The sequence below is a fragment of the Megalops cyprinoides genome, chromosome 1, assembly GCF_013368585.1.
Source record: "Megalops cyprinoides isolate fMegCyp1 chromosome 1, fMegCyp1.pri, whole genome shotgun sequence".
Taxonomy (NCBI): Eukaryota; Metazoa; Chordata; class Actinopteri; order Elopiformes; family Megalopidae; genus Megalops; species Megalops cyprinoides.
The window spans coordinates 72,620,577-72,644,679 of NC_050583.1; the positions used below are offsets into that span (position 1 = coordinate 72,620,577).

General features: G+C 39.3%; 1 protein-coding gene across 1 annotated transcript; it reads right to left on the reverse strand.

Annotated features, from left to right (window-relative positions):
* Window positions 1–5,857: 5,857 nt before the first annotated feature.
* Window positions 5,858–23,973, reverse strand: mrpl45 (mitochondrial ribosomal protein L45). Its single transcript, XM_036548110.1, has 8 exons — window positions 23,894–23,973; window positions 14,725–14,926; window positions 12,656–12,773; window positions 12,353–12,451; window positions 10,955–11,003; window positions 8,217–8,366; window positions 7,178–7,351; window positions 5,858–6,806 (listed from the first exon to the last, which is right to left on the reverse strand). The coding sequence occupies exons 1-8, from the start codon at window positions 23,954–23,956 to the stop codon at window positions 6,708–6,710; spliced, it is 954 nt and encodes a 317-aa protein (XP_036404003.1). The 5' UTR covers window positions 23,957–23,973; the 3' UTR covers window positions 5,858–6,707.
* Window positions 23,974–24,103: the final 130 nt, after the last annotated feature.

A 24,103-nucleotide genomic window follows, 5' to 3' on the forward strand; every position in this document is an offset into this window, starting at 1 on the left:
TTTTATGTAGTTACAGAAATGCCTATATAATGATTCATTATTTTCAGTGAAATGTATGACATGAATGAATTTGAAAGGTTAATTGTAGGTTATGTTTTTACACTTAAAGACATAATTCTGGATATAGTGCTGGTATTCAGCCACATATGCAAAGTAATATTAGTCTACCTGTTCAAATCCATCTGAAATGGTTTTGAAAAAATCATCTCCAGGGATCAAATCATGTGATCACAGGATCATGTGTTTACTGGGTAGGAGGTACTTCCTGATGGAAAAAGACTTATTTTGATTAACTGGCCCTAAAGAAACTTTGTTTAAAACTACCATTCAATCCATGTTGTTACTGCAATCTTTTGACTACAGAGGAATGTTCATTTTATGTAGTTCTACCCCTATTCACCTTTAATCTGTATAATGCTCACAGAGTGTCTCACCTCATGACAGGGCCAGAGTATGTTTCAAACCCCTCTAACAAGCTTTGTTCTTTAACATTTTTGATGTTGTATTTAACCTCTTGTGTTTCATCTGTTTGTAAAATGAGTTATTTGTCTCATTAATAAGTGAATTGGTTGGTAGAAAAAAAAAAACGCTTCAAATACACGTTGCCATCTAATTTCTATACAATTGTACTGGACATCTGTTGGGGCTCCTTTCCATTCTTCATATCACAACTGAATGTTTTGTGAATGTTTAAGAGTTTTGTGATATCTTGTCATTTACACTGATGGTGATACACCTAGGAGTGATTGTAATTACATACTGATAATTGCAAGCTGTAATTTACTTGCTGATAACAACAGGACCTGCATGGGATCAGGAAGGGATTTCTGACCATGAGAATCTTGTGTTGATTAGGATGAATGCAATGTTTTTAGATGTTGGCTTGTTGTTGAATAGTTAATCCCCTTTGCTAATGCAGTAGTTGTTTTAACAGCAAGCATGACATTTCTTTATGGCTCAAATGACAGAAGAATGTCTGGGTTGAGTTGACCTTACTTGTCACTCAGTTTACCAACATCTTGCAAAGCTGAAAATTTAAGAACACAAACGTTTTAGGGGCAAAAGGACCAAAAAGTACAAGTAATTAGTAGCTTAGTAAGGATAGAGTGGTGTCACAGAATGAATGTGTGAGGGTATGGTCTACTTTTTCCATCTTTTGAATTAAGAACATAAGAACATAAGAACATATGATGACGAGAACAGGCCATTCGGCCTAACTAAGCTCGCCATTTCTTAATTAAAGACTATCCAAAACTGCATCAAGTCTAGACTTGAACACAGCAAGGGTCTCTGCCTCAACTACATGACCTGGCAACCTATTCCATGTATTGATAACTCTTTGTGTAAAATAATATTTCCTTACATCAGTGCGGAACTTACTCTTAACTAGTTTCCATTTATGTCCTCTTGTTTTACAGACTGAACTCACCCTAAAGAATCTATTATAGTTAACCTTATTGATTCCTTTTATAAATTTAAATACCTCAATTAAATCACCCCTAAGCCTCCTCTCGCTTAATCTAAATAGGTTAAGTAACTTGAGTCTTTCCTCATAGCATTTATATTTCATGCCAGAAACTAATTTAGTTGCCCTTCTTTGAACCTTTTCTAAAACTTCTGTATCTTTTTTATAGTGTGGTGCCCAGAACTGCACACAGTATTCCAGGTGCGGTCTGACTAAGGCATTGTATAATTTCAATATAACCTCTTTAGATTTATACTCAATACTTTTGGCTATATATCCCAGCATCCTGTTGGCCTTTTTTACTGCTACAGCACACTGCCTAGATCCTGTTAAGCTTGGGTCAACCATTACTCCCAAGTCCTTTTCAAATTGAGCACATTCTAGTTTTTTTTCCACCCATGAAGTCTTGTTTAAGGTTCTTATTTCCTACATGCAAGATTTTACATTTATCTAAATTGAAAGTCATCTGCCAGGTATCTGCCCACTTTTGGATGCTGTTTAGGTCTTCCTGTATTACCTTAGTTGATTCTATACTGTTGGCTAGACCCCCTAGTTTTGTGTCATCTGCAAATTTTACTATTTTACTTCTAACCTCTGCATCAAGATCATTTATGTATATAAGAAATAGCAAAGGCCCCAACACCGATCCCTGCGGGACTCCACTTCGTACAGGACCCTGCTCTGATACAATTCCTCCCACAGTTACAGTCTGCTTTCTATTAGACAGCCAACTTCGAACCCACTCGGTGATGGCTCCTGTAATTCCCGCAGATGTCATTTTCAATATGAGTCTCTCGTGCGGAACTTTGTCAAATGCCTTTTGAAAGTCCAAATAGATAATATCATAAGTTTGGTTTGAGTCCAAACATGCTGTAGCTTCCTCAAAGAAGTCCAGGAGGTTTGTTAAGCACGACCTCCCTCTGCGAAAACCGTGTTGGCTATCATTTAGAACACCATTTCGTTCCAGGAATAATTGCAAATTATCCCTAATGATGGATTCCAGTATTTTGCATGCGATACAAGTTAAGCTGACAGGCCTATAATTTCCTGGTTCAGTCCGGTCTCCTTTCTTGTAGACAGGTACTACACTGCCATGTTTCCAGTCATCTGGTATTTCTCCAGTTCTAAGGGATTGCTTAAAAATAACTGTCAGAGGCTTGTAAACCACCTCTGCTAGTTCTCTGAGAACTCTTGGATATATTCCATCAGGGCCTGCTGCCTTATTTGTTTTAAGTTTTTGAAGTTTATCTAGTACTTCTGCATCATTTAAATCAATTTCCTCTATAAGTCTCTGAGAACTGACTGCACCTGAAGGCATATGCAAAAACACTTCACTAGTGAAACTCTCCACAAAGTAACTGTTTAGTGTATCAGCTATAGCTTTATTATCGTAAACCATAACCCCATCCTTATTTTTTATACCTCTTATTTCATCCTTTTTTGACCATAATATTGAAAAAAACGTTTAGAGTTGCTCTTTGCATCTAGTGCAATTTGTCTTTCATAACACCTTTTGGCTTCCCTTATTTTTTTCTTAACTTGAGCTCGCATATTACTGTATTCAATCTTATTACCATCTGAGCTCTCCAACTTGTATTTTCTAAATAATTTCCTTTTTTGTTTCAAACTGTTCCGCAGTGACTTATTCATCCACTGTGGATGCTTCTTTTTCAGTTTTCCTTTTCTCACTTGCAGAATGAATTTCCGCTGTACATCCAGAATAATCGTTTTAAATATGCACCACATTTCTTTGACAGTTTTACCACCTAGAAGAGGTACCCAGTTTATATTCCTTGTATAATCACGCATCTTAATAAAGTCAGCTTGCCTAAAGTTGAATACTCTAGCATTGGAGAATGCAGACTTAACTTGCCAAAAAACTTCAAATGTAATTGAACTATGGTCACTTGTACTGAGTGGTTCCCCTACCTCAATACTGCCGATTCTATCAGGATTATTACACAGAACCAGATCTAGGATTGTGTTCTCTCTCGTGGGTTGAGTAACAGACTGTATCAAAAAACAGTCATTTACAACATCCAAAAACTCTTCCTCACATTTACCTTGACCTGACACAGCTTCCCAATTAATTGAAGGGTAATTGATAACATTAAACTTGCATGTCAGGAGGGTGAGACAATAGTAATGAGGGACTTCAAAGAGAGTACTACTGACATTGCTATCTGAGGCTGGTGGCCTATAGCATACTCCAACATTCAGGCCTTTTTCATTTTCCCCCAATATCTTAATCCATATGTCTTCACTAACACCAAGGGGCTCCATTCCTGGTATTTCCTGAGTATTAAGATTATCCTTTACATAGAATCAATAGAAGAGGAGGAGGCGTAGCTCTCTATCTTTTCTCAACAGCTTGTATCCCTGTACGTTGTACTCATCCCCATCCCCTGGACCAAGCCACATCTCTGTAATCCCAACAACATCAAATTTACTATTACTCATGACGGTTTCCAGATCGAGAATTTTATTTTTTATGCTTCTAGCATTTAAACAGAGAAATTTCAGGGTACCATGTGTGCCTCTCCTGCCCTCTACCCCTGCCCCCAACTGCCCAAAACCACCTCTATTACAGTGCTGCTCTGACTGATTTACAAGCATCATTTCCTCTCTACTAATAAGATATTTAGCCATGGTGTGTTCTATTCCGGCAGTCTGTCTATCCCTACCCATCTGACTGTATAAACTCCCTGCCCCCGCAGACCCTAGTTTAAATAACCCTCTGCTACCCTAAGCATACGCTGGCCCAGTGCAGCTGTACCCCTCCGGTTCAGGTGCAACCCGTCCCGCTTGTACAGGTCACCCCTGTTCCAAAAGGAGTCCCAGTGCCCCATAAACCTGTACCCCTCTTTCCTACACCAGGTTTGTAACCATGTGTTAAACCTCCATATAAAGGCTTGCTTCCCTTTGCTTGCACGTGGTACTGGTAGAATTCCAGAGAAGACTACCGTGGAGGTTCTGCTCCTAATCTTCCCTGCTAGCTCAATAAATTTTTCTTGCAGAACCCCGAACCTACCCTTTCCTATGTCATTGGTTCCAACATGGACCATGACCACCGGATCCTCCCCCGCTCTGGCCAGGAGCTTGTCCGCGCTCTCCAGGAGGTCTCCAACCTGGGCACCAGGCAGGCAGCAGACCATGCGAGACTTCTTGTCGCGCGCGAACACACTATGCTATCTACCCCTCTAATGACTGAATCCCCCACTATCACCAACTCCCTCTTCTTGGAGGATGAGGCCACCTGGGTGCCCTGGGGCTCTTCAGTCCTCCCACTCTCAGGATTGTGGGTCAACTCGTCCTGCAGTGGCGCGAAACGGTTGGTCACCGCAATCTCTGGAGATACTGCCCCTCTTGGAATTTTGTGCCCCTTTCTATGGTTAAATTTAATTAAAATTGAATGGTTAGATAAAGTAATTTCCTTTGGAACTAATCTACATTGGTTTGGCTTGTGAATAGCCTACAAGTCAGTAACTGAGTAATTATTGGAATAGGTCATTTCAAACTGGCACAGACATATTGTCAGGGCAAAGGTTACTCTTCTCCACTTTTTCCTCACCCAGTCAATCCTTTCTCCGTGCCAGTACATCTCCCTGATGATTTCAATTGATTCAATCGATTCAATGATTGTATCCTGTGTTAGCATTTCCACTATTTTCAAGGATTTTCTCAACCACCTTCTCCCAGGGCTAGGCACTAATTTTCCAGGTTTTTCCCCAAATTAGCCTGTTTTTTCCCCTCTGGAAAATCCACTATGCTTCTTTTTGACAGGGCATACTATGATTACAAATGATAACATAACTGTTACAGAAGCCTAAATTCAGTTTTGGAAGAACATATATCACACAGGTTGCATTGGCAAGCAGCCTCTTTTTCCAGTCTGTGGGGCTCTTTTCAACAGCCTGTGCTAAAATTTTGTCAGTACTGCATCACTGTTTATTTTATATTACGGTCTGTGGTTTCATTTTCATTTTCTAGAAAAACAAAAGCCATTGTATTTGTAAAGACTCATAATAAAGTCAAGGAAAACAAGTTTAAATTAATGCCCCAATATGACCTTGATTTCTGTACCTCTTATTTTTAGACTGTTTATATATTCACTATGAGACATTTTTATAATTGGGTATGTTGCAGTCTCGAATGTTGCACCATTTGATTGAGTATATTCTCTCAATTAGGTGGCTCACAACATTCAGCTGGGCATTGCACTGTGCATATCTGATAGTTTGTGTCACATTCAATACTATAAAAATCTTGTTTATAACAAGGATGCACATAGAAGTATTCACAATTAAGGTGATGTTTCTTTACAAAAACATATTTAAACTTTAATGAACAAAAGACAACAGCATGCTTCTTTTAACATGCCATGTAAAATGAAAGGTCCTTCCTCCAAGTGGGCAACAAGTAGAAGGTTAAAAAACAGTTTGTTTACATCTTGAAACAATCCCTGATACCTGCACCATAGCGGAACAAGCGAAAATTCTGTGAGAAGTGTTAGTGTGAATATATTTTTGTGGTCATATAAAATTGGACTAAGCTGTCAGAGTTGTAACAGAAAGAAATAAGAAATAAACAGGACCAAAACATGCATTTTTGGAAAATGTTAAGCCATTTTGAGCCACATTCCTGCTATACATCACTGTTGTAAAAGGAGAAGTACCAATGGACAGATAGCTTGCGCCATTTTTCATCATAATAATAAGTAAGCTGTATGTACACAAGCTTGTCAGGCAGCTGCTGTTTAATTATGGTCTGGGAGACACCCCAATTCATATTACAAAAGGCAGGCTACACACAAGCAACAATTGCACAGACTGACAAAAGCAAAGCCAACCACTGATAGTTTTATTAATTCTAGACTATTAAGCAACAGTATGTCAAACACCAGTCAGAAAACAGATTAAAGTACAAACAATAGCACTGATTTTAATGACTACAAATATTCCTTTGTGCTTTCGCAGCCAAAATATTCTGATTTTATTAAGATTAACGTATATATTTTATCTAATTCACTGGATGGCTACACTGAAATATACAATATTTTGTTACTGTCGATGGGAATGTGCCAAAGTTAGAATTGTATTTTGATTTGCCTGCTGCTTGAGACCAATGTATTTATGCAACAAAAATACAGCATCCTTCTGAACTGTTAGAAAAGGCCATTTATTTCAAGGCCTGAGATAAGGATGGGGCTGTGTCCTGAAAGATGTAGAGCACAAGATGTTGACTACTTGTGCCATTGTACAGCTTTCGGCTGCGGCACTTCGTAGTTAAGGTCCTCAAACTCCTCCCAGGGTTTCAGTTGTGGACCAGGGATCATGACAGTCTGAAATACACAAGTCCATAAAATCCAGTGAGCTCAGTTCCTAATGACTACCACTTCTAATTTTTCCCTTCATTTTTTTATATTTCACATGTTCCCGTAAACCTGTAAGAAGGAACCCCTACTTGACATTTTTGAGTTAATATGTTCATTCTGTATGTGTGCATGTGTATGTGTATGTGTATGTGTGTGTGTGTGTGTATGTGTGTGTGTGTATGTGTGTGTGTGTGTGTGTGTGTGTGTGTGTGTGTGTGTGTGTGTGTGTGTGTGTGTGTGTGTGTGTGTGTACGTTGTGGTGAAGGGCATTTATTATGTGTACTCAGTTGTATGAATACTGTATGTGTATGTGTACATAAGCATGTTGTGTGATTCACCTTGATAATGGGATCCTTTGGCGGGGCCCAGGCAGGCACAATTTTCCCATGTAGCCTCCAGCGGCTGTAGGGGCTGACCAGGTGTCTTTCCAAAACCAGGTACTCCAGAACATCCCGTGGCATCTCCTCATTCCCCAGCATCAGCCTCCCAAAACGATCATAGATGGCCAAGGTCTTACAGCCAGTGGAAGGAGATGGATGACAGAGGAAGATGGAAAAATAAATTATTAAGAGTAGAAGTGGGGTCAGGATGACAGGAAATATGTTGTTATTAATGTCTTTCACAGAAGCAAAAAGTAGTACTTTGGCGAATGAAAACAAAATCTGAAAATGGGAAAACATTCCTTGGAGAAGAACCAAAATTCCAGCATATTTGGTAGAAGTAACAAGCTTGCTAGCCAGCTTTGCTAATTAAGGCCACCAGAACCACCGCTGCTGAACCAGTGGCACTGAAATAGTATTAGTTACGTTGCCACCGACTGTATGGAATCACCAATTGTATGCTTCACTGCCTTCACGCAGGAATGATGAAGCGAGACAAATACAATTCTGCATACCTCTATTGTGAAAAGGAAAGCAAGGTTCCTCTCAAAATCAGAAAACTGGAATAAAATTTGTTGATGGAAGGAACACATTCTATATAGGTTGTTAATGTAAAATTAAAAGCTTAAATCGCCAAAAGTGCTTCATCACCGACAGTCAGCTGTAATGTGTAATGGCTCTGGGTCAACGGTGATCAAATGATCTAGTTGATATTCAAAACATTAGTTACTGTCATAGTAATCAAAAAATTTAGAGAGTTTAGAGGGCACCACATTGATGAAGATTGTCAAAGGTCGGCATGTCTGTGGAACAGCGACAGGTGATAAGCAGGATATAAATATATGGCTGTAACCACAAAGTGTATTTGATAGTTCATGCCATACTGCTTTGGTAGTGTCTATGCGGCATATAACTGGATAGTCTGGGTGTAGTAAAACGTAATGCTCAGAATGACACGACTGCATGAATAGCACGTAACTGTCATACATTCCCTCACCTGTTGGGAGTGTATGCGCACTGTCACTTGTCCATAGAAGTTGCCTTTGCTGACCATGTCAGGGGAGCGGACATGCACCACACGAGGGGGTTCAAGGGATTTCACAAAATTCCAGCACAGTGTCTTATAGCGGTTTCCCCTCACCATCTCCTGTACACAAGCCAGAGGTTAGAGCTTCACAACCTGAGTTTAACAATCAATGGGGCGGTCTAACATAAGTAAAACCCAACACTAATCATGTCCCCTTAAAGAGCTCCTGTCAATAAAGAGAATCTGATGTGCTTTCTGGCATGAAAAACTTGACAACTAAACCAAAAGCATAAGAAAACTAGAGATGATGCTCATAACAAAAGTACAGATAATACACGCTTGAAACATACTGTATCATCAAGCACATCACACTTTGACCCAGTTTCAATCCTTTAAATTCAACCACCAATAAAGGCTTACACTGACTCTTAAAAGAAATATAACTGAATAAACACAACTGATATTTATGTTTTAAACATCCTTCTCCTATTTGAGAAACATCCTTAACTGAATTGTTCCTACATGGAACAAAACATGTGAATGTACATTATATTGATCCAGACTTTTTCTGAATTATATATAGCACTATATACAACGCATTTCAGAATTGCCATCAGCACACTAAGCTCATCTCACTGCAGACGTGAGACAAAAACAGTAGCCCACTAATACACAACCAAAGTGTGTTTTTTGCACAAGTCACAAAGTGCACCAAGATAAAGTGGGTGCTCACTGGAAGACAGGCACTACTCCAGTGATATTATCTGAGCTACTTGGAGGGCGGCTGAGAGGAATGAGACAAGGAAACTCTGGCCTGACCTTGTGGAATGAAGCCAACTTTTTCCACCACAATGGGTTCCTGGTCACTGATGGCAAATGACGACAACCAGTTTCAAACCTAGGCTGCAGGACTCAGCCTGCTTTCAAAACAAGCACCTTGCCAATGAGGCACATAAGAGACAGTCTTCAATAAATGTAAGATCATCAGCATCTTAATTTTTTGTAAAACATAATACAAACAAGATTTTTTAATTAACTACAAAACAAGCACCACACTGACCTACCTTCCCCTGTTTCCCTGGTGGAACAAGCCAATGTGTTCTACCACTATGGCCTTTCAGTCATTGTTAGCTGATGACTCAGCTAGGATTGAATCTGGGCCATAGTGCTTAACCTTGCACAAGTGAAAAGTGCTTTTACTGGTTGAGCCCATAAATGCTTAACCCACTGGAGTCATACCAACGCGGTATGAAGAATTTAATCTATGTTCAAGACAAAACGGGGGAAAAAAATCTGCATCGCCAACGATGCAGCAGACTCCAGAGGGTCAAACAGTGACGACTTCTTGTTGGTCCAGGTAGTGGTGTAAGACAGTACAGTCTTAGTCTCTGTGAGTGTTAGTCTCAACACCCAACTGACAGTGGGGATCATAGCTGCGGAACATACACTATACAACTGTGTATTCCAAACTAGGCAGAAAAATGAGGAAAGAATCATTCGACATTTTTTATAAAATGCATTTACTAAGAAATATAATCTGAGTAATATATAGTTTAACGACAAGAACTTGATAACGCTTTCACAGGAGCAGATTATGATTTTTTTCCCATTTTTCCATTTTCTCCCCAATTTGGAATGGCCAATTCCCCAAATTTTTTGGAATGCCCAATTTGTCATCAATGTTCGGTCTCATTGCACAACCCCCACTGTCAATCCGGGAGAGCGTGGACAAGCACGTGCCCTCCTCCAAGACACGTGATGTCAGCCGCTGCTTCTTTTCGCACTGCGGTCCACAAGCTAAGCTAGCACAGAGATGAGTCGGAGGAAGACATTTCATATGCAGCTTTGGCACGTGGACCACAGGCGCCTGATCGACCAGCAGGGGTTGCTGTTGCTAGTGGGACCGAAGCCCCTGCCGACGTACCCACCCCTATCCCTGGCGGAACGAAGCCAATGTGTTCTGCCTGTGAGCTCCCAGTCACTGTCGGCTGTGACACGGTCAGAATCGAACCCAGGCCATAGCGTTCAGTCTAAGCAAATGCTTTTACTGACTGAACCACTCGGGAGCCTCAGCAGATTATGAATTTTAAATTATTAATAGTATTCAAATGTATCTGAAGAGAAACATTCATGTACTTTCACGGTCGTAAATAGACATTTTCCTATGTTAAATGTTAAAATGATACAACTGTTTCCTGTGTAAGCAACTGAATGATAAACTAGCACTTTCACACAGTAAAATAATCCTGGAATGTTTTACTGAGGAAGCTCAGCACATGTCAGGGTGCACACTCTCTCTTGAACTTAATTTGGTTTCCAGTCACCCTGGTGTTTATTGTGTCATGTTGACAAAAATTAAAGTGAGGTTTGGAATAAAACCATGCGTGCAGTAAGACATTTTTATGAACCTTTACAAATCACTGATTACATATTGATGGAAAGTCAAAACATGGGACAGCAGAAAGGGGATTTTGCCCTGGCAAATGATGCACAGGACTGACAGACTACTGCAAAGGATGTCCTTAGTTTGTGACTTTGTGAAATTACACTTAAATATCAAAATTGCTATAAAGCCACAGGCAAAGTAAGTTTCAGTTATTCAGACAATAACATTACAGTTCTAGTTTTCATAAAGTTATGATACTGAAAAAGTATAAACAGTTAGTAGAGAGTAGAGACTGTATTCTGATGCAAACAAGATGACATACAGGGTAGCAGCGTTCAGTCACCAAGCTGTGCAGTTTCTCCTTATTGAAGCTGAAAAACAGAGAGAGCAGTGATTGGGACACACATTGACCAGATTAAATGTAACATTTTCCTTATCTGTCCTAATCTCCTTTGTTCTGACTGACTTGAAAAGACACAAAATGTGATTTTGCCCACTTTTATAACATATTTGATAATTTCATAATAAGTCACTCATTCTGTTTTGAATGCTTTTTGAAAATCCAAATTAATAATATTGTAATTCCTGATGAATCTGAAGTTCCCCTGAAATTGTACTATGATTTCAGTAATTAAAGCTATTTACAGTGGTAACACTAACCCACAGTTGCAAACAAAAAATATCTGAACTTACACAGAAATGTAACGGCAATGGTAACTCTTTGAAACTGAAAACAACCTAATAAACACCCAGTCAGTCATCTTTCATCAAGGACAATAGCTCAACTAAAATATATATATATTTTTTAAATTACAAGTTCAAGTCCTAAGAGGGCCATTTCTGTTGTACTCTTGAGGAAGGTTTTTGAACTGAAAGCACCAGACAACCCAGAGAGAGGCTGCCACTGTTGTAAAGTCAAGCAACTAACACCAAGGAACAAAATATACATAAATGGATAAAACTAAAGAATTGAACTACGAGTCAGTTTCTTCACTCTGTTAATATACAGTGCCGTCAGCTGGCAAGGTTCTCTTCTCAAGTGGAGGCAATGCCAAAGAGCACTGTAGAGAGCATTGCCCTTGACATAACAATGTTGGAAAAGAGCAGGACACACATTTTTCTCCTAAGTGAAACACTATATCTGGCTCAAAGCCTGACAAAAGTAGAGGAAAATATTAGAAAAAAACACTTGTTACACCACCTTATCTATAAAAGGTCAAATTATGGGAAATTCAAAGTAAAATGATGGGGTCATCGCGCTCTCTCTTTTTCTTAACAGACTATGATCTGATGATGTAGATAAATGAATATACAATAGAAAACATCTTTGACCAATTGCTTGCCTACAAGCATTATGTGAGACATGCTAAAACAACTGAGATGTGGCGCTGTTTTAAACAAAATGATACAAGAAAAAGTGCAGTACTCACACGGAAGAGAAAAACTGAGGTTTTGGTTGTCAGAGCGAGCTGAGAACACTAACGATCAATGTGTCAGTCTTTTCAGAATGTACTGTAACTATTGTACCCATGCTCTCTCTTTTCTATTCATGATTCTCCACATTTTTAATGTGACATTTTAATATGAGGCAATACCTGTCTCTTACAGACAACAGGGGTAATTTGGGTTCTAAGTAAATAAAACCCGGGCTACTAGTAGAAGTTTTACGGTAGCTAACCTAATCTCTTAGCCTGAAGTACCAGTAAGTGGTGTGCCTTACTGTGTAAGAGCTGCATGGGCCTCAATGAATATCTGAAGGGCTTGGGCCGGGAAGTCCTTGGTGTTGAAGTTAGGGTCATGCTCCTTGATCTTACGTATCCTACAAAAGCAAAGACATTTCAAAAAAGCAAGCCTTGGGACCAAGAATAGGGAAGGGAGAAAGCAATGGGTACAGAGAAAACGACAGAAGAAATGCAAGGTAAAGAATGATGATTGGGAGGGTCATTTTCATAAGAGATGGAGCCAAGAAACAAATCAGGAGTTGCAACAAAGAGAGTAGAAAGTGGAGAAAAGATAGTCTTACGCTAACTGAGAAGCAGCACTTTGTCTCAGCTGCTCTGTGCGTTGCTTCAGCCCCTCTCTGGACAGGCTGGAGAGCCGAGCGTCACCCTCTGGGGGAATATAGGGGTCAAAGATCCCCGCTGGAGAGAGAACACTGCTTAAGTTGATATCCAAGACAAATCAAGAATTAGGATCATCAGACAATAATCATACATTTATTGCAGTATCATCTGCAGTCATTTTGTTTTAATTGATCTATCGGTACAAGTAGGATTGTCTATTTTTTAAACTTAATCCCTCAACCTAAAACGTGGTAGCATAAACTGACACTTCACAGATGTCATTCAGTTTTCACATGGAAGATGTGGTTACTGGTGTGGGTTAACTGGTTACTGGAAGGGTGAACCAGAATTGGCAAAGACATCAACACTGCTTTAAATCCACTTGCTCTGAAGAGCAGCCATCATCAATCAGAGGTCCTGATACAGCACACAATGTGTGAGGCCAAGGTCCAATTTAAGCATGTAAATGCGGAATTTCTCAGAAACAATCTTGGCAAATTCAAAAAGCTAAATAGAAGATATGAATCATTTTCAAAATAGAAATGTGCGTACCAGCTGTGCAGTAAATGCATTATTTTTTTAAGGCCATCTAGCTAAATCTGTTCCTTCCAAGCTGTTTCAAGACCTGACAACGACTGGGGGCCCACAGTGGTGGAAAATGGGTTTGTTGGCAGGATTTCCTCGTTTGTCTCCTCTCAGGCACCCTGCAGCTTGTTAGTTACTAGGGTTGGGAACTGAAACCCAGTTCCAAATTAGAACAGAATCCAAAATGCCAAGTACGGGGTACCCGTAAAAAAAAATTGAATTTCAGTTCTGCTTATGGGTTCGTAAATGCGATAACCCCTTATTATCACAAACAAAGGCTGCATATCTGCAAGGACGTACATAGCTACCTGCCAGGACTTGTCTACGTGACTGTCACACATCAACGCAACAGCATGTCCATTTGTTTAGCCCTTTCGCACGTTCGGTCACACCAGTGTGATTAGCCGTTTAGCGTGTATGCTAAAACCAGTGCGATTAGAACACTAGATTGGAAAAATTCTAGCTAATTTTAGCTTTGAGGAAACAGCGATTTAACATTAAAAATATAGCAAATGCTAACTGAAAGCAATGAGAAGCTTATTAACGCTAATGAAAACATAATGAACCATGTAACATAGCACGCCTGCTACATAGCATAAAAATAAGTTACGTGCGAAAGGTTTAAATACGAACTAACATGCATGGTTAATGTCACAACAGTGTGAAAGATGGACCGCAGTAAATGGTCAAAAGTGTGGCTTTACTTTAGAAAAGAAAACAACAACAAGGCAAAGTGCAGTGCATGTGGGAAGCTACACTAACCCCACTATCAACAAACAAACACCTCGTCCAGAGGTAATTTTAACCCTCAAAACAAGCAAATGTAAAAGGGATTATACTTAGGGTTGGGTATCGTTTGAATTTTATCAGAATCGGAATCGATCCGTTTGATCATGGCAAATTGATACATATCAGCAGCTGATTCATTTTTAATGCTTTCTCCATCTGCAACAGCAACCCTAATTTGGAATCACCAGTGGGATACCGTTTTCTGTCCAGAGGAAAAATTCCATGGAACCCTGATATACACCATAAAGGAACAGCCTAGTTATGACGTTTTTAAGGTTTCCACTTTTGCATCCAACTTCCCTTTTACATTAAGTCTCCAGAATCACAACGTCAGAATTAGGCTCACCTCACAGACACCTCTTCTAACCATTAAATTAAATTACATTATTGCCCTTTAGCAGACACTCTTATCCAGAGTGACTTATCCAGAGTGACATAGATACCAATTATTTTTACATGAGATGGTAACATTAAAGAATACCAAAACAAATGAATTCTTGACTGTAAAGTTCCCTGGTAAATACCAAGTGAATAGTGTACCATTAAATAAAGTTCTGTCCCATTACCAAAGGATTAAAGGCATATCAAAAGAGTTTTATGATGAAGAGGACATCCAGCCTTATGTGTGCATCTAGTTGGGTGACTTCATCTGTACCAGTGCAAGCAATGTTGATGGTCCTCTCCATGTATTCCTGTCGCACCACAACACCAGCCTGCCGTGCCTTTGCCTCCTGAACAGCATGGCTCTGCTCTGTAGCACCAACTGCTGGTGGAATGAAATAGCGCTTCTTTGTCCGGAATGGGATTACAGATGGCAGATGACACTGCACAGCTGGGTCCAGCAAAGCTTCTGCATGCTAGAGTAAAACCAAAAATAATATCAATGTTAAACACAGTATAAACAGTCACTGTTATAACACAACCTCATGGAAAGAGAGATATCAAAAGTGATGTTGGTGTGTCTGCTCTTACTTCAACATTTCACATTACGAAAAGTTAAGTTCCCATCACAATCCTTAATGGTTTTAATAATTTTGGATTTGTCTATACACTTCAAGAGACTTTAGTTCTTAATAGAGGTTTAAACTTTGTAAAACTTAAAATCCAGGTGTACATAATTATATCAATGAGCAAACATAAAAATGTTGATGGAAATAAAAGTTAAAAATTTATAAATATTTTCATCTAGGATTTACTTTGTCCATGTTTATACATTTAATTTTGTCTCCATTTTAAGAGTTGACATTTTCATACAGTCATTTTTAAGTAACATTTTTATTCTTTCACAGTTCTTTGCCATTTTGGGTTTAGCACTTGGTAGGCACCAATCTTAACATTACTGTTCCATTCAAGGTGTTACAGATATGCACACTGCTGAGGGTGAGAAATAAACTGCGGTGATGGCAGAACTGTAAACTAACCACAGGTGTTCGTTAAGAAAGGTCCTAGCATAATAACTTCCATTACTACTCCACAGTCCTTGTATCAATGACTCCATATTCAGGTCTTACTCCATGGCAACATTCAGTTTGCGCTCTGCTAAACTGCCATCTTGCCTTGTAATCTTGCTATGGTAAATACACGTTTGATTGCACTTTTATAGCATTTCAAACAGTACTGAACTTCAAATATAGTACTACAGTATCTTCAATGTCACAACTTCCATGGGAAACAAACGCGTAGTCTTACTGTAAAATTTAACAGAAAACAAGTTGCATTCTGTACATATATCATTATGGTAATTTACTGCTTATGTATAACATTTTCATTTAATTGGACTTTGTCACAAACACCTTTACAATATTCAGAGAGATATCTTTCAAAACGTCATATTCAAGGCTTTCTTCTGTACACCACAATGATAAGGTTTAGAAAACCTGTCTGTCTTCAAGAAACTGAGAACTTTGTCCTTCCCCCCCCCCCCGTGTAGAAAGTGTGCACTTTCTGAAAAATATACTTTCATGGAGGAACAAAAGTATCACTGAAAAATAAATTTCACCATAACAGAATTTCATAAGGAAGTTGAAATGTGGCAAACTATATACCAATGGCTTTTATAGGTAAAAGTTCTAAGAAACAGGCAATAATCCCACATGTGGTTTTCCTCTTACTGAAAATGTGCAAAAACACTTTTTCCAGTTAATTTATATCTTGAGATTCTGTGCTTTGTCATTTTCCACAAAAATCAGGCTTGTATGTTATTTCCTAATATACTGAGATCTGGAAATATAGAAAAATGGCTGCCAAACTAGCTAAACTTTTTTAAAAAAATAAATGTGTCTGAAAAATAACTTGTTCATATGAATACCAGCAATACTTGTCAACAATCTGAGGTTATTTTGAGACTAAAGTGCATGAGCATTCGCTCCCAAATATTGGTGATTTTGTGATGGAAAGACGCACAACACTAAGGTAATGCTCTGGTTGATTATGAGATGTTCACAGACTAATTTAATAATTTAAGTATTCTGTCAAGGGAAAATGCTACAGTACGTACACAATGGTAACACTGTTTTACAGTGTTATACTTCACTTACTTTTTAAACAAGTGACATCTGTTTGGCTCATCTCCTTTCAGTCTGTGAGCGATTATTATCAACGCTCAACAATCAAGTCAAGCCAAGTACCAATATAAAAAAGGGTAGCTGTCACTGCTCTGCTTTAACTGGGTTCCATCAAATTGATGCACCATCTGTAATTACTTCTATATTCCGTCATCCCAGTTTCAGCATAGATGACCTTCCGTCTACAAGTGCATCTGCTCTTATAGCACAGTTGGTGTGTTCAGTGGACCAAGGACCACTTTTGCCCCTTTTTTTCCCCCCTTTTTTGCAGTTTTTCATACTGTCAAGGGTAGCTCTTATTAAATAAGAAGCAAGCAACCATATCCAATACCTTTGTCAAACCCATCAAGCTTATGCCTCACTTTTCCCATTACCATCTGTCATTTCTACTTTACCACAATGTTGTTTTCATATAACTTTCACCATTTTCTGCACAGCAGTTTTGCAAAGTAAAACGTAAAATGACGCAACGCATGCAGCCAGTGCAAAAATACATACATCGGGAAAACGAATGAATACACAAACACAAACTGCCATGGTCGTAACAACTCTTCCAAGTTTTAGATGTCTAACAAACCGCTAAAGGGAGATAAATTAGCTAGCTTGAATGATATTGAAAGATGTGAATGACATTCATTGTATATGGGTCAAAGACATTATGCATTTCAAAGTACATTATTTTCATCAAAAATCTACATAAATATCTTATCAAATCATTAAATCAAATAATTCTACTATACCACTCACATTTTACTGAAATGCCATTTTGGAGAGTCCAACGTCAGGTGGTGCAACTATCTAAACATAAGCACCTTTCAGACATGCACTGAAAGCCAGAACTTATCTAGCCATTACCCGGAGGTGCTGTGAGAACGCAAATGTCCAAATCAGTCAGACTGGACATGAGACGGACTTCACTCTGTCAGCTCCCTAGTACAAAGTCTGTCTGATTGAGTCCATGTGTGAATAGAGCACGTTTTCCGGAGAATTCACAGCTAGCGAGTGGACGTGTTGATGTTTCTGTGACTGGCGCGAAACCGGAAGAGTACAAACATCTGCCTCGTACTGTTTTCTGATTGCCTGTTTATTGCTTTCCACTCTTCTGTTGATATTGCGGATATGTCCAAATACATGTTATTTTGAGTCCAACGATCGTTAAAGAGATAGATAGCTATGGCTATACTGCCAAAACTTGTCTCTTACGATGATTAATAACATTGGCTAGTAGTTTATTATCTGGTTAGTGGCTAGCTAAACTATAGCTAATAGTGATAGGTATAGTGAGATAGGTGAACTGGTGACCGAACATTACATAGCGAACAACAAAAACTTACCTTCCTGTTATAATGAATGGATAATAGTGGTGCAACAGACCGTAGTTGATCCATGACCTGTACGTGTAAAATGTATATATACGTACTATATAGTGAAAGGGAGCGATTTAGGACACACACAGCATAAGAACAGCAGAACAAGCGCTCAACAATTGAGTACTGAATATTTTAAGATTTTATTTAAACATTGGACATCTTAAATGTTGTTTTCATTTAAGACCATGGGCAAAAGTTCTTTGCTTTAAGTGTTCTTTAAGTAATAAATGGAAAACCAAGTTATATTTGTCTCCCTTGTTTTGCTGATTCGAAAAATTATCCGATCCGCGACTCAGAAGCCATGATACGATCCGAACCGTGAGTTTTGTGATCTGCTGCACCCGTAATAATTGATGATAAATTATGTGTACTGGTAGCACCATTTGGATGGCTATGTGTGATATTTTTTGTACAGGCTACCCAAAAGTACAATAGCTATGTTCACCTTCTCCTGCTCTGTGCCACATTATGTGCCCGTACCACCGAAAAGTAAGACACTGAAAAGAAAAAACCTGAAAATACTTCAACTCTAGAATACTTTTTGTGAACTTGTCATTACTTTTCACTCGTGAGAATGCTAGTGGCGTCTAACTGGAAAATACCACAAGGAAATCTGGACGTTTCTAAACCCGCAATTTTTCATGCAACAATGTGACATACTACAAATGTAATCATTAATGGTCGCATACTGGGTACTACACTGAAAAACAGCATGCAGTATACAGTATACACTTGAGTAGCACGCAGTACATAGTATGCAGTAGTTTCGAATACAGCCACTGTGATGTCCTGCCTCCTGCACGCTCTACCCAGGCGCCACCCCTCGCCTAAACTAAACGTATTTCCAGTAGGCGAGAATGCATCTGACATGGACAATCTCCTGTTGTGTGCTACATGTGTGAAAGGGCAACTCTGGACAATGTCCGGAGTTCATATGTGAAAACGGCTATACATTCAAAAAACAAAAATGCTGTAAAAACTTTCACTTTCTGGATAAAATTCTTAAACAGTTTGGCAACTGTTTAAGACTAACATTTAAAAGGAGTCTAACTGGCATGTTAGACTCCTTTTAAATGAGGACAATCAGATTAGCTGTTCTATTTTAAAAATTCTATTACTTGAAAACATGTTGCCAGGCATGTTATATAATGTAACTAAGAAAATCATGTGACAGAATAGGATCACAAAGAATACCCCAAAGGACCCCTATGTTGCAGAAACAGGATTAGTAAATCTCCCAGAAATATTGGACAACTACACAGTTTTAGGTCAGGGGTATTCTCATAGATGCCAGAAATCAGCATGGCATGTTTAAATATTCAAACGTGCTCTTACTGACATTACAGTTAAACATACAGTTTTCATAGTTTTGAATGTACCTGCAATGAATGAAATGCACTGATATGACTGGGTTAAAGTATAAATTGGCAGGGGGCAAAATTAACACTCACCAGCCCACAGGTACATTTTAGATATGGTGGGTTAAAATTACAAGGTCACTAGTCACTCTAGCTGGTGCTTTTTGCATTAAGAAACAAAAGTCATCATGGCCTACTATGTCATTCAAAAACAAACCTTTCTGTGCAAGATATTTGGCAACTGGCTGTACAATTGGTTCAATAAAGGATATTGCTACAATCCTTGTGTGCCTCCCAAGAACCACTTAGGGTGTACTCACACTAGGCAATCCGTACCATGCCCAAGCACGTTTGACCCCCAAAGTCCAGTTCGTTTGACTAGTGTGATCGCTCCGTACCGTGCCCGGGCCCGCTTGAAGAGGTGGGCTCAGGCGCGGTACACATCTACTGTGATTGCTAACCATGCCTGAGCATGGAACTCGAACATGACGTTAATGATGTGACTCTCCCATTTAACCTATATATCCGTTATAGCAAAAGTTAGCCGGATATCTGTTAGTTACACGCCCAGATATAATAAATCCTTTAAACCATAATTTGATTAGCTAGCTGACTTCCTTAAACATAACAAGCTGGCTAGCTCCAAAATGATTTTTGATTGGTTAGTTCTAAGGGTGTAGGAGAGAGTTTGATATGGGGGGGACACAGCTTGCTATGAATTTTATGCCTATATACATAATCACGGTCCTTAAAGGAGCATATATATGTATGTATGCAACAAGAACCTACAGCTGGGGGGGTGGGTCGGTGGTGGGGGGTTGATTTAAGCAATAAAGAACAAAACACTGAATGAGTATTGAATTTGTCTGTCTGAACCTACTACTGCATACTGAAAGTAAGTACCGCACCATACTGCATACTGATTAGAAGGCTGCCTACTATTTAACATGTAGGTATCCATTTACATTAACGTTGGTGCCCAGAAAGCTAACGCAACAATTGACACAGAAATTGGTCCCTGGTTATCACCATAGCTTTAGCTGTGATACTTTGAATGTTCAGGTTACATAAGCACACAATATTCCCACCGGTATTACGAGCTAGCTAGCTGATACTAACTTTACCTCAGCAATTTGTCAGTGACAAAACAGCTAGCTAGCTAACGTTAACTTGCTCATTAACAATCAGCGAAAAAAGTAACAAGCTAACGCTATATATGAAAATTTACAACATACTTAAGCAGACTACTGTTTAGTAGGCTATAGAGAATTTGATACCGAAAATAGCTTGCGGCGAGTAGCCCAGAATACATCCTACGTCCTTGATTTGCAAAGGCGGTTACCTCGTGAACTCAATGTTTTTTAGCCCAGTGCTTTTTAAAGGACTGTTGTAACTAGCTGTGTCAATGAACGGGAGCCTTTAGTTATCTTCGAAAATACAAAACCTGTCTAATGGGTTTACTGTGCTTGTGGTCGTCGTTTAACATGAATTCAACGTTTCCTGAAATCAAATTTTATTTAACGTACAGTAGTTTCAACAGTACAGAAACTAGCTAGCTAATAGCCTAGGCTACAATCGCTGTTGCCAAATTATTCAAAAGAAGACTAACGTGAAACTGGTCGCTAAATAAATCCACACACGCCTATCACTACCGTCTACCATACTTACAGTAGTCTTTACTTCAGTCTAATGTCTGTTTTTTTTTTTTTTTCTTACCGGGGGCGGGTCCATGTTTAACGCTTAGGTTCAAGTTGATTGCTCTTGCATGTTTGAAATGAAATTATATACCACTGGCCTGTTTATTGAGGAATTAACGGGGGGGGGGGATACGTGTCCCTCTCGTCGCCCCCGGTTCCTACGCCCCTGACTGCTGTTGTCAGAGTATCATAAATGAAGCAGCCAACCTGTTTAAGTAGCTAATCTTCCAATTGTTCAGATAGGTAGCCTAATGACTGAAATGTCCGCTCGTGCAGCACCATTAACCGGAAATTGCCTGAGTTGCATAATCGATAAATCTATAAGGCAAGTGAGAGGGCGGTGTGTCACCGCGCACAAAACGACTCCAAATAAGCCACAAAGTTCAATCATTAACTCCACTGTGCTGCGCGAGAGCGCTTTTCTTGAACACAAAAAGTTTGCATGGTGATGACGTAAGCGTGCTCGGGCCCGGAATGTTAAGCGCAATGGGCCTTTTTCATGCCGCCATATTGGAAAGCAACAGGGGGTAAAGTTACTTCTATCTGCTAAAATTCCGGCTCTCACAGGTTGCTGAAACAGTGGATATATACTGCAAGACAAAACGATCCAAACTGGATCGTGGATATAAACTGTTCCATGAACTATGAAGGTAATGTCAGCTAGCTATGGAGAGATCGCTAACGTTATTTCAAGCCACCTAGCAGCTTGTAAATACATATCAATAAAGCTGTGTAATGAAATGATCCAATTGTTCATTGTCATAACATGTGTCGTGATAGTTTAACATTCATTCATGTTTCTTACGTGCATGTTCTCTTTGGTATAGTGTCCGACGTAGTAGACAGTAATACGAGCATGGTGCTACAGGTCGTTTAAAGAATGAAAAGCCACACAAACGGGAAGTGTAGTGAAGATAACATTGTTCAGGGGCAAAAGGAGCAAGAGCGCTGAGTAAATTATTGTTTGCATCGGTCTGTTGAAGGAGATGCTTTGGCGAGCAACGTCAACGTTTTCTCGCCCACAGCCAGGTTTGACTCGACAAACATCAAACCCCAGTGTTTGTCGATCTGTCAAAACTTGACTTCCTGGCTGGGGTTCTGTCAGAGACCCATGGAAAAATACAAGGCACTGCATCTTTTTTAATTCTGTTTAGACCACTAGTTGTTTTAAACAGGTCCTCGCTGCGAAAGTGCATGCTACAAACAACTGTGTCATCACAGACGTTAAGCAGCGGGCCTTCCTCTCTCTTGATGGCTTGAATCCATACTCTTGCCAGTGGTGTACTGGCCATCGGGCATACCGGGACAAATCTCGGTGGGCCGGTGGACCGTCAAAAAAAATCGAATAGGTTTTTAACGGCCATCTCTGTGTGCCTATCATCTGATGAAATGGTTCAATTGGGAGGACTGAGAAATGAACGTTTTTTCAATAACAAGGTACCATAATTTCATGAATACATTCACTGTTAAGGCATGTTGCACAGCAGTTTTCCATGACACGTTCATATGTAATCATTTACTTTGACACGGACAAAGTCACGTCACGATTAGTTAAAACAAAGCTTAGTTGCGTAAGCTTACCAACAACGCGCTCATCTAACCTAAGTAAAATACTGCATTGTCACCGCTGTTTTTTCAATTAACGCTAAATAGAACGACAAAAGTTTCCAATGTTTGCTGTGAGCAGTTATCAAGGAAAGCAAGCTAGCTAGCTAACTAGCGGGCTGGCTACCTAGTGGGTTAAAGGGAACTTCAGGACCGCTGATGACCAAGTTGTACCTAGCTAGCTACCTGCATCAAATGCGATGATAGGGACGATGACTAACCGGAAGTAAAGATACCCCCTGCTGGCTCAGACCGGAAGGTCCACCATCTTTACGTGAAAATAATTTTTGCTGTTTTTAAAAGTTTGTTTTAACCCTATGCAAAATTAGCTCTTTGCAAACATAAATAACTAGCTGGCACCATGAGGTGGGATTTAAAAAGTAACATAAATAAAGAATCTGAAAAGGAAACTTATGTAGTGAACCACCATTCATTGCATTTAAAAGTTTGACAAGTAATATGAATGCAGAGAGTGTATCTTGATTTTAAAGTGCAATCGAATTTTAAAACCCAAACTGCCATACTGTCAATCAGCATTAGCATGAAATAGTAAATAACGTCATCATCATACGATAGTAAGTTATACTTGCTATACGTTATAAAAAGTTCATTCAGACGGGGAAGACGGTAAAACAGCCAATTAAACAGCAGCCTGGCAAATTCTACCATCAATGATATAGGTAGATGGCAACCTAATTATCAGAAACATACTTAACTGATCAAATGATCAGGTAATATCATTATCATATCATATTATTAATAACCAAATTATCTAGTTAGGCTTCTGCAGAAATAACATCGGTTCCTACATTAGAACAGCTAATTTGATATGTTTGTTATCTGCCGACCTAGCTAACTTTAGGTGATTACTTGTGCTAGCAATGAAACGTTACATTAACCATTCAATGATTACTTTGAGATTAGAAGTCGCTGCAGACATTTTCCAGCACACTAGCGACCTAAAACTAATGACTTGCTTAGCTGGCATACTCGAAAAGCGAAGAATTTACCGTTTTAATTCAACGAGCAAAAACTGACTTGCCATCTGCCTAAGTAGTCCCTATCTAGCAGTTAACCTTGAACAGTGGCTAAATCTTCTTGTTTGGTGTTGGATTATCACTGTGGATGATACTCATATACTTGATGATTATGATAACTATAATCACACGCCTGATACCGTCACATACTGACACTTGACGTCAAGTTTAGTGCTAATTAATAATCGTTTACCTTCAGACCACCCGAAGTCAGTCCTGTAAGAAGTACCCGCATGCGTTTCGTGGCTGTAGCCATTTTGACAATGCGTCTTCTTGTTTAATGGCGGTTTGTAATATAACTTCGATGGTGCATTGCCGCCACCTACTGTACTGGAGTGTGTAAACAACGGGCTGGAACAAAGGCTAAGCGCCGGCAGATAAGTTTAAAATTGATTTTCTTTAT